The sequence below is a fragment of the Melanaphis sacchari genome, unplaced genomic scaffold (genome assembly GCF_002803265.2).
Source record: "Melanaphis sacchari strain LSU unplaced genomic scaffold, SCAv2.0 Contig43_pilon_pilon, whole genome shotgun sequence".
NCBI lineage: Eukaryota > Metazoa > Arthropoda > Insecta > Hemiptera > Aphididae > Melanaphis > Melanaphis sacchari.
In genome coordinates this window covers 2,668,144-2,680,370 of record NW_020271284.1, presented here as the reverse complement: position 1 = coordinate 2,680,370, position 12,227 = coordinate 2,668,144, and the positions used below count along the sequence as shown (strand labels likewise).

Sequence of the window (12,227 nt, the reverse complement as noted above, 5' to 3'; positions counted from 1 at the left end):
AAAACTTCAGCGTCACATGATTTCGATGATAAATACGTTAAACATACGATAAAAAACGGTTCATAATTTAAAACGAGTATAAAGATGCATAGTAGCGACAACCTACAGCACCATTTATTAAAAATGAAAAAGGTCGATCTTTTTTACCATTTCAAAATCTGAATTGAAAATTGTCGTTGTAACTTGTAACTATGTTATTGTTAAAAATAAATATTTAGTTATTATATACAATGTTATCCTTTAAATGGTTTAATATTACTTTAAAATTGCAATTGAACAAGATACAACTATGAAGGTGGTTTTTGAGGAAATTGTCGATGTGTTTACAAAAGTTGGAAACAAGTAATTTTAAAAATATTTCACAATATAACTAAAGAAAGGACAATATATCATATAATATATGACAATTGTAAATTATGATTAATATTTAATTTATTTTGTTATTAAAAAATAGAATAAATGCTATTAATATTATTATTATTATTTTTTTTTGAGAGGACTGGATTATTCACAATACATAAAACCGTTTTATTTTTATTTTTTTTTACACTGGGCTTGTAAATTCAAGTTAGACAAGTACACCACTGGATAGAGCTTTGGTGACCAACTATGTCTAATTTCCACTATTATAACCAACAAATTACGACTACCTTCAGAATTTAGAATTTCATAACTAAAGTAGTCTGTATCCATTAGTAATATTAGTTTTGTGTATACTAAGACTCTTTAGTAAAATTAGTATACATTATATTTTTTTCTGTTATATTTCAAGGACTATTAAATGTAGATACAACTCTAAACTAAACACCAAAATTATTTTTTATTTAACTTGCGAAAGTAGCAATTGTTAGATCAAATACGAAACTTCATCGAGCAATGGGGCTACCTGTATTTACTCATAGTTCATACTTCATACTATTGTATATCAAGAATAATATATGTATGTTATTATTTGTATTATACGTACACACTACACACCTATTGATATTATTGATTTGTCTTGTTTGTCAAAAAAGTGTAAGCTATGTATTGTAATAATACGTGCGTGAAAATTGAATACAATACTCACAGTTGATGCTATTTAACCGTTTAATAATTCATATACTAGTAAAAACTGAAGAAGACTCTAACCATTTTAGATTGTCCTACTTTTCGGTAAATATTTATGATTATAACTTATACTGACACATATCATTAAACGTCTTTAATTAGGTAATCAATACGTAAGAATTTCTGCAGAAGGACAAATCGCCATTGTTGTATATTTAAATGTAATGTTAATTTATGAGACATATTTTGGTAAAATTTAACCAACACGATCTCATTAAAATAAGTATAATATATATAATACATTTTTCAATATTTAATAGATACATTACGTCAGCACAAAAACCGTTATAGATATATGTTATACAACCACGAAGCGTACTTGATTTTAAACTTCCTCCTATAAAAAAATTCAAGTACAGAGAACAAATGTTTTTTGTGGTTGATTTTTTTTTTATAAATTTTAATCATCATATCTAATTATACAATTATATTATTTATCATGGTCAATGTTATACAAAAAAAACTAATGATATTTAATAGTCAATATAGTGGATATGCAAAAATGAAATACGGAAATTAACCATAATAACTATTTTATACATAATTTATTTATTTTTGAATCTAAAAGTATATGTATAGTTTCTTTGTGAAAAATATTATATTTTTATGAAAATTAAAAATTAAAAATTCTCTTTAAACCCAATAAAGTGAATAAAAATACATTTAATATAGGCATACATCTCACATTTAGGTAAACATTATTGGACTTTTTTTCTTTTTACAAAATTTATAGTCATTGATTATATATTACTCGACACTCATACGTAAATAATGAACAATTATAAATTCGGAAAAGTAGGTAACTTTCTTTGTCTTATTTCTAATTACCAACTACATTTAAAATTATAATTTATAGAAGATGATTGTACAGAAGTTATAATTATACATAATACATAGTAGACTTTATTAATTTATACAGTGTCTTACCGTCTTATCATGTTTATCCCTTTGTATTGTCAATAACTTTTTTCAATTTAATATTTTTGAAATATGAATAACTATAAATTGATAGTTAAAATAAAGATTTCTATTTTCAAAAATTTTTCTTACAAAATGTATCATAGCTAATTTAAAGAAAGCTAATTTTTGTGTATATATTTTGAAAGTTGAATTACTTATCCATTTACTATATATACTCAAATTTTATAGTGAATTTTAGGTATGTAGGTACATAAAAATAGTATAAGCAGATGGGTAACCTAACCTAACCTAACCTAACCGCATCAATATAGAATATGATAATATTGTTAAAATTAAATGTAATATATTAAGTACTAATTTACTATTTAGAGGAGCAACTTATCTAATATTAAATACATTTAGTATATTACGAATCAGACGTTTTTCACGTGGTACACAACAATTTAATTAAATTGAAGTATTTTTTTCAACATAATTTTAATAAAATTATGTATTTTATAAACGTTTTATGTAAAATATATCATTATAGTTTAAATGATTTAATGCCAGGAAAACTTAAAAAACGATTGAAAAAAAAGTATAACTATAGCATTATATAAATATCTCTTTACATCTATTGTTATACGAAATATTTAATTCATTTCATTATTTAAATTAACTTTAATTATAATATATGTTAGTTGACACAACTTGCTGGGTCACATATTTCGAGGACATCACTATCATCTCACTATTATTGTATTAAAAAACAGAAAATTAATTTCGAAGGTTATTAAATAAAAACTAGTGCAATAATGTACTTTATTGCACATTTATACTATACCTATTATACTGTTGAGTTTGATACTAAAGCTAAACATATTTTCAATCAGATTTATTAAATTCAATATTATAGGTACTATATAGACCATAGTCCATAGGCGTAACAATAATTACCTATTAAGATAATTGGAGATTTAGGATACTTGATACAAGACGTATGGTCCTCGTTAGTCGCAGCCGAAACTGTGAATATATAATTAAAAAATAAAAATAATATTAAGTAGGTACCTACTTAATGCTTATTATTCTTTATTGTTTTTATCGCGTTGTCCGTACGCCGATGCGCCTCCTTCACGCTGGATAAGTCCCTCTGCTATCTTTGCCGAAATTCGTTCAGCGTACTCTAGTGACTAATAAAATAAATAATTATTCCTCATGACGTTGGTGGTAGCACAGAAGTGGTAAACACACCCAAACGACAACGGTGATAACAACATTATAATATCATCTGATAATCCGACGATGATCGTCGGTATGGCATTCCACCACAATTTAAGATTTAATCAGTATTCACTATTGTCTATTTCACAATGTTTTCACTGAAGAATTTCCCGATTTCCGTTTTGAGAATTCTTAATTGTTGAGCGTTGTCTGTCTGTTGTTATTGGGTCTAGTTGCCGGTTTAGTGTTCCCGGGTAGAAAATATCAAAAAACGCACGACAATCAGCTCCGTAATTGCTATAAAACCGTTTCGCTCTTCCCGTCGCGGTGTGCATACGACATGTAAAACGAAAATTTTGACGCACTGCTGCAGTTATGAATGACATGAAGGGATCGGTCGTTGTGGACGACATTGACCCGTAAGCGTATTCGCACACAGAATTGTGTAAAATATTTTTCGTATGTGACCCGACAATTGTCCATTCTTTCATTGTATCCGTCCGCGTTGTTCGTGTGTTACAGTCCATTTAATGACCAATACTTCTTTTTTGCTTTCAGGAGAACACGGTCGTTGAATGCTCCTAGCCCCGTCCAACAGTTTGGACCATGCGGCCGTATCATGAAAACCTCTGCATTAATCACGTAAGTTAGTCGATTTGTGATTTGTCATTGTATACTTATATTTTTTATTTTCTGTTTGTCCAGAACAATTCAAGATCCAGCCAGTCAGCGCTTGACATGGTACAAAAATCCTTTATCTGTATTGGTGATAAAAAAAGTAAGAGACATGTCTGTTTTACCACCGTTCATAGAACTCGTCAGATGGCTAATACAGGTATGAATATCTTTAATTGGGTACTTGGATGAAGGTCATGTCAATTGTTGTTTTAAAATTTTCTATTTGTTCTTAGGAAAAAAGCATGATAGTATTTGTAGAACATTCTGTAATGGAAGACACAATGCTCTCTAGTAACTCGGGCTTCATGGAAATACGAGAGAAATTAAACTCTTTTCAAGATGGTAAAGATGATTTAACGGATAAAATAGACTTCATTATTTGCTTAGGCGGAGATGGTACTCTGCTCTATGCTAGTCTATTGTTTCAGGTAATTTCAAAATTAGATTTTTACCATTAATTCTATTATTGTTTATTGAAATGTTTTTTTTTCAGCAATCTGTACCACCAGTTATGGCATTCCACTTAGGCTCCCTGGGTTTTTTAACACCTTTTAAGTTTGACAATTTTCAGCAGCAAGTGACTAATGTACTTGAAGGACATGCTGCATTAACATTACGCAGTAGACTTAGATGTATAATTGTTAGGAAAAACGAAGATAAAGAAAAGCCTCAGCCAAATTTACTTGTACTTAATGAAGTGGTTATTGACCGTGGACCATCACCATACCTTTCAAATATTGACTTGTTTTTAGATGGGAAATACATAACATCTGTCCAAGGAGATGGTAATGAATACAATTTTTATTTAAAAAATTACATATTAAATGCATAAATTATATTATTTAAGTATTAAATTTTATCTATTTACTATTAAATTTTTTGTGGATTACAAATGTTAAGAAATATACTCTGTTCAACTAAAGAAATATTAAGTGGCCAACTTATGTGCAAGAGAATACATGATAGCCGTTCAAAAAGTTGACTTAATGAGTGATACAGATGAATATTATATTAACTGCCACCCAGAAAATCTAGTTACCACAGAGTATGTTTCTTAAGTTAAACAATCACTATTGTAGAACATAGTAAGAAAAAAATATTTTAAACAATGTTTAATGTATTATGAGATCTTAACATTTATATTAATTTAAATTTTTTAGAGTTTATTTTCACATAAGTTATGGTATTTTAGATAGTTTTATTTTTTTTATATCATAAAAAAAAAACAAATTATTGGTGAACAAATTTAAGATAATTGCTAGCAATAGAACTCTTTAAAGTTTATTTTACTAGTATAATATAAAATAGATTATTTGAAATGAAATAATTCAAGACATATATATTTATTTTAAGATTCAATGTATATTTTAGTGTATAGGAAATGTCAAAGGATTTTATGTTTTTTTTAAATTCAAAATTACTCTATCATATTCTAGCTGTTTAAATATTAAAATTATTATTTAACTTAAATTTTTGTTATTAGGTTTGATTGTCTCGACACCGACTGGAAGTACTGCATATGCAGTTGCAGCAGGTGCATCAATGATTCACCCAAGTGTTCCAGCCATCATGGTGACACCTATATGCCCACATTCTTTGTCTTTCAGGCCAATAGTAGTACCAGCTGGCGTTGAATTAAAAGTAAACTATTATTTTAAAAGAATTCCACACTTAGTAATAAAAAATAATTAAGCAACATTGAATTCAACTTTATTAAGTATTGCATACTTTTTTACACAATTACACTTTGGTCATATATGTTAAATTAGTCTCTTAACATTGAATTTAATTCTACACTTCATTTATAATTTATTTAGTAATAGGTAATGTTAACATCACTAAGCTATTAAATTCTAAATTAGAATATTTTTATGGATCACTGAACAGTTTTTTAAACTATTTAGTAAATTTAATATTATTTATAAAATATTGAATGTGATTAAATAGTTTGGATCATTAGATTAAACCAAGTATTATGGAAATTGTTTGAACTATCAATTATTTGGAGTATTCATACTATTTGTTTTTCTTGGATAACTTTAAATAATCTAAAGTAAAAATATGACAGGGTTATCAAATTATTAAATATTATTAATTTTTATATTGAATACATGTATCTACATTCAATGATTAGGGAAAATGTTTATACGTCTATAACCATTGATAGTTATTAATTATTATTATTTATATATTGCAATATTACATACTAATATCATTGTTTATAAGTACTATAGTATTTTTAAATTCTAATCAATAGTAATATACATATTATACAATGAGAATTCCATATTATGAAAATATTTTAAGGAATCATGACCTTGGTCATTATTTATATGTTGATTCTTCAAACAATAAGCCAATGCTTCTAAATAATGAATAAATAAATCCATTTATTTCTAGTATTCTACTATGTACAAAACTATACATTATAATTTGTAATATTGTGTCAGTTGTTACCAATATTATAAGTTACTTCATAATAATTGAAAAAATAAACACAAATAACCTGCAAAGATAAATTTTAAACTGAAATATAGATGAATAATAAATAAATTATTATATAAATATTTTAAGAAAATTTTTAACAGTAAAGTTATTACTATTAAATAGTTAAAAATTAATTGTAAAAACAATATAAATAAAATTTAAAAGATAGTTCAACATAATATGTTATGAAACTTAAGTTTTATTTTTATTTAATTAATACCCTTTTTATTTATTTTTTTTTTTCTTAGAAAATTTATAATTTGTATTAATAAAAACACGATGAGTAAATGTGTTAATATGTACAAAAAAAACAATATAATAAAAAGGCAGAATGGCATAATAAGGGCGACCATCCAATGATAAAACCCTTCAGATTTAAATTAAATTAAACATAATTTATTGATATTTTTTTTTCATATATATATCATAAAAGATCACGACACCAGCGTCTTTTAAGGCGGCTAGGGATATTGTCAGGAAGTGTACGTGATGGATGGGAGCTGATTTTGGTGTTGATGTAATTTTTTTGTGAAATTTAGTATAGTATTGTTTAATTAGTTGTTCAACAGCTTATATTTTTAAGTCCTTGTGGAGTGTATTATTTGTTACGTACCATGGGGCAGATGTTATGAAACAGAGGGATATGGACTGGAATGCTTGGATGGTTTGTAGTTGGAACAGTTATGCGCTTCCCCAAATTTGAGAACCATAGGTCCTTATAGGCCTTAAAAAAGATTTGTATATTGTTAATATTGAGTTAATAGAAAGTTTAAATTTAAGTATTGGGCAAAGTTTGTGTAGACGATAATTTAGTAATTTTAGTTTAGATTTAAGGTGTGGGCCCCAAGTTAGAATTAATACCTATATTTTTTTTTATGTTTATATATTTTAACTGAAATCATATGCTTCTTAAACACAAATATTTAAATAATGTTCACTGTACATGGTTACTTTGCCATTGTGACAATAATCATTTTTACATTAATTTGAGTTTAAATTTAAATTTAAAATTTTTTAACTCTCAATTAAATGCATTTAAATTAGATTAAAAGTTTTATTGGTTGATTTTTAGAAACCATATCGACTAAATTTATTAAAATTATTTTTAGTATTTTATGTAGGTTGATTCCTTCAATACTAATGAGTAATGACTATAATAAATTAATTAAAAATTGTATAATTTAATTATTCATTTATTTACACTCATAACATGGAATTCTTTGTATATTTTGTTTAATTTTAGTTTTTATTGGTATTTTATAAGTTATTAAATAGTTACTGTTACTAGATCAATAGAGTTAGGATATATTTTGTTTCTTTATATAGATAACAGTTTCACCAAATAGCCGCAATACGGCCTGGGTTTCATTTGACGGTCGTAATCGGCAAGAAATATCTCATGGTGATAGGTAATACTGTAATAGGAAAAAAAATGGAGTTAACTTTTTATATATTTAGAGTGAATTTTACAATATTGTTATTTGTCAATGCTTGTATTTGTTTAAATGCTTTTGAGGTGCACATGGTTATCTAAATATTAAAAGATTTGATGAAAATTTCAATAGATATTAGCATTTTAGCATTAAAATTAATATTATTTTTATTTAAGAAACTTAAATAAACTCTAGTGTATTATAAAGTATGTCTATGGAAATATAAGTCTCTATGAATGATGACAATCGACTTTTATTAGCTTAAAAAAAGATTTTTACATTTTATGTATTAAAGTATTAAGTATTTTAATTTTATATAGATTATATTGTTGATACTGATATAGCAGATTTAAAACTGTTTGCAGATTATGTTAAGTCCGGATGCGAGATCAACAGCTTGGGTTTCATTTGATGGCCGAAATCAACAGGAGTTGTGTGCTGATGATAGGTCGGTCAATAAAAAATGTAGAATAATATTTGGTGTTGGATAATATGTGCACAGTAAAATTTGATTTTTAACCTGTAAGTTATCTAAACAATGATGTTAAAGGACCAGTGTACTTGGTGTACTTGTAATCAGACTTCAATATTTATTAATTTATTAATTATTATATGAAATATAATAATCAAGTTTTTAAACACATTCTGATGAAAATGATATTACTATTATTATTATAATGCACGTTTTAACTGTTTAATCATATTGCTATGAATTATATTAATAATTTTAGGACCTATGAAAATGATAACCATGTGTATTAGTTTGCATGAATATTTGCTTTACATTGTGCTTTAAGTACTTTCTATATTGTATTTAATAAATTAATAAATATTTTATTTACAGCTTACGAGTAACTACATCTATATTTTCGTTACCGTCAATATGTGCTCAAGACCAAATAACTGATTGGTTCGATTCACTAGCTGAATGTCTACATTGGAATGTGCGAAAACGACAGAAGCATTTTGAGGAATTGTCTGATCTGGCACATTCTAAGTATGAAGATTCACTAAATTCAACGTCAAAAGACACTTTATTAGTTACGGGTAAATAATAACACTAATGTTTATTTTTTCAATAAATTTTTTGAAATTGATAAAACTAATTTCCTTTTTACTTTTTAGACTAACAGGGTATAATTGAAGTTCAATGTTAACCAACAGATACCTTATCCTTAAGTTGATAAGCACATATACTATCATCGGTGCTTACAAATGGATTTCAAATATGTGCAAAATAAATTTTTTATTATTATTATTATTATTATTATTATTGTTTTGTAAGTACCTGTAGAAGGTATACATTTATGTGTTTCTGCTGCTCGTGATTAAAATCATCTATTTATCATTTAATTATAGTTTCTGTATTGAAGCTGTAGTTTGACAAATAAATATTATGTATTTATATTATATTATCGGTGAAGTAGGTGTATTTTAATCGATAATAATCAGTTATATGCAGAACAACATAAATATTATAGTCATTAAATAAAAATGTAAGTTTTTAATATAAGAGTAATTAATTTTTGGTTATTAGAGTGCTCCAATTTGGTTTTATTACCCATGTATACAATTTCTTCCATTTTTAAGATTTTAAATTGTAATTTGTTTTTGATATTTTTAAGAACGCAGATATTTATGTTTATTATTATTTTTAGCTCAATATTTGTAAAAATTACAAATTTTTTGATTGTTTTTCATTTATTTAAAAACAAAATTATTTATTAATGACTAAGAGTATACATTAAGTAATATATTATCATAATAGTTTCATAAATCTTTGGAACATTTTTCTTCATCTAAAGGTTTTTGTGTAATGTCTATTAAACATTATATCATCCATAATTCACTTTTATTAACAATATTTAAGTTAATACAGTGATCTGAATTGTATGGTTTTGGGTTCATTAGAATTGAATCTGCTTTCGAAATATCTGCAAATGTCTTTCACAGGCACAGCTCTTAAATCTAAATCCAAATTGTTCATTGACCTAGACTTAATGTTTGTTATATGAGATGAAAGACCATGTAAATTTTCCACACTTTTTGAAGAGCAAATGAGTGATTCTTCAAATATCTTGCATTTCTGTTTAACTGGTATTACTTCTGAAAACTCATTGATAGGTGTTCTATTACGTAATTGTTCACATTCTCTGATCAAGTCTGGCAAGTGTGAAACATTCTTCTTGTACACACGTGGACCAAATAAGTGATTATTATTGATTTCTTGAGTATCCAGGCTGGTTCTTTTATATTTAGATGCAGATGTCATCAATGAATCTGTAGATGAATATCGTCGAAGTGGTGCATGGTCAGTGACAATGCCAAGTATATCGAGATACTTAACATCATCCAATGGTGTTTGGCTCAAGAGTTGCCCCGCAATAGTCGTTGTCCAGTGATGGTAATCTGTATCGGTATCCACCTAAAAATTAAATTATTTTTTATTATATTCAATAAACAATGTCACATACTAAGTTAATAAAATTAGACTCATAGATAATTATTAAAAATCTAAACACATGGAATATGTTAGGTATAACTATTATAAGACTATCAATGTGAGACATACATTTATTTATTTTTTTATTAAAGCAATCTATTAAAATAATTGATTAATAAGCTTAAGTGATATATCATATAATATTGTATACATCACAGGAAATATAGAGTAAAAAAACCTCCCAGTGAAGATGCTAGGTCAATAAATATAGTTATTGCTACTTCTATGATTTTTTTTTTTCATTTATGACCAACAGTCATTTGTTGAATTTTTTTTTTTTTTTTTTGTTAAAAACCTAATAATTCCTCTATTTAAGAGTGTAAAGTGTTTGTAAATTTATTCAAAACAAGCAATAACCTTTGGAACTTTGGAAGAATGTCGATCTACCTTTTAATGTATTTATTAATTTGATTTTTGAAAAATTTACAACATAAGACCTTGAAAAACCGTTATTTTATGAAAACCACATTTGATGCAAAAACTAGGTGAAGGAATAAATTTTAAATTTCGTAACTTCATATTCACCATTAGAATATCCTATAATATTGATAACAATGTAATCATATTTAACAATTTAACTGATGGTATAGACAATTTATTTTTATACCTATTTATATTGTATTGTTATTTCGACAGAACTGAGAAATAGTGACAAGGTAGATCAATATATCTAAGTAGGTATGAAACGTTTAAAAGCCTTCAATGGTATTTTTATTTAGGAAATTTAAAAATTCCGTGGATATTGCAGAAGTTTTGCCATTAGGCCTTGATAATAAATATTAAATACTAGCATATTATAGTACAATATATTTAATCTAAAACCCACCAGAAATAAACTAATGTCTAGGTAATTTTTTTTTAGAATAATGCAATGATCATTAATACATTTAAACAATTTTACTGTTGTAAAACCGTCATATTGCAAATAGATGCATCTATATGCACTTAAAATATCAGGGATCGTTCTATGATATTTACAAAATGTACAATATGATAATGCAATTTATTCTTGTAGAATATAATATTAATATTGTGTACCGCTGTGTTGCCTATTTATATTAATCGTATTAAAATCATGAACATATTTTGAACAATATTATTACAAAAGGAAGAAGAATTTTTGATACAAGTAATACAATGCTAGAAAATAAAATGAAAAAAAGTTTGACTTCAATAAATAAATATTTATTTATTTAATAATTAAGGTTAGTTTTTATAATAAATATTTATTGATTTAATATGTATTGTAATATATTATAATTTTTAATTTTATATCTACAACCTACATCATTGTAATTCAAAATTTTAAAATTTATTTTAAATATAAGTTATAAGTTATAACAATGATTAAAAATGTTAAATATCACAACCATTGCATTATTTTTTCTCCTATTTTCGATCATAAGTAAAAAAAAAAATTTATTTAGTATTATTAAAACGTTTTAAAGAGAAAAGTTAATTTTACACATTACATTTTTGAATCAAATAAATCTTATGCCTACGTGTAAGATTGTATAAAAATATATTAAACACGTTATTCATTGCCGAATATCACGCTTAATTGTCATGGCGAATTAAGTTGGCTTATAATATTGCCTTCGGATAGAGTAATTATTGAAAATTTTAATTTTTAATTTATAAATTGTTTTATGGAAAAGGTTGACTATTAGAAATGTGGTACTGACGGCGAACGTGTTAAATTTAATTGCTTTTTCTCTTTATATATAATTTCTATAATATAATGAAGTTGAATTCCTTTATACAATCGCTAAAATTTGTTATGCGATTTAATACAATTCGATAAATTTATCCTGTATTAAAAAACATATTTACTAAATAGCCCAAAGTATTTAATAGAATAAATTTGGCTATGATTTAATGTATACATTTTA

At 25.6% G+C, this 12,227-nt stretch overlaps 2 protein-coding genes across 9 annotated transcripts in view; one reads left to right on the top strand and one right to left on the bottom strand.

Moving 5' to 3' along the window:
* Positions 1 to 9,457, top strand: part of LOC112597675 (NAD kinase-like) — a 59,309-nt gene extending 49,852 nt beyond the window's left edge. For 4 of the 8 annotated variants that reach the window (XM_025343826.1, XM_025343827.1, XM_025343829.1 and 1 more), the window contains exons 2-9: positions 3,793 to 3,876; positions 3,940 to 4,069; positions 4,146 to 4,340; positions 4,406 to 4,697; positions 5,396 to 5,553; positions 8,198 to 8,280; positions 8,677 to 8,879; positions 8,958 to 9,443. In XM_025343826.1, coding sequence (XP_025199611.1) covers positions 3,793 to 3,876; positions 3,940 to 4,069; positions 4,146 to 4,340; positions 4,406 to 4,697; positions 5,396 to 5,553; positions 8,198 to 8,280; positions 8,677 to 8,879; positions 8,958 to 8,962 — 1,150 coding nt within the window. In that variant the 3' untranslated portion in view covers positions 8,963 to 9,443. Of the gene's footprint in view, positions 1 to 3,304; positions 3,694 to 3,792; positions 3,877 to 3,939; positions 4,070 to 4,145; positions 4,341 to 4,405; positions 4,698 to 5,395; positions 5,554 to 7,725; positions 7,809 to 8,197; positions 8,281 to 8,676; positions 8,880 to 8,957 lie in introns of those variants that run through there. The other 4 variants (XM_025343831.1, XM_025343830.1, XM_025343824.1 and 1 more) reach the window with 4 other exon arrangements.
* Positions 9,458 to 9,563: 106 nt separating this feature from the next.
* Positions 9,564 to 12,227, bottom strand: part of LOC112597703 — a 39,094-nt gene continuing 36,430 nt past the window's right edge. Inside the window, exon 3 of the mRNA XM_025343872.1 lies at positions 9,564 to 10,257. Within this exon, the coding sequence (XP_025199657.1) occupies positions 9,703 to 10,257 (555 nt within the window). The 3' untranslated portion in view covers positions 9,564 to 9,702. The remainder of the gene's footprint in view (positions 10,258 to 12,227) is intronic.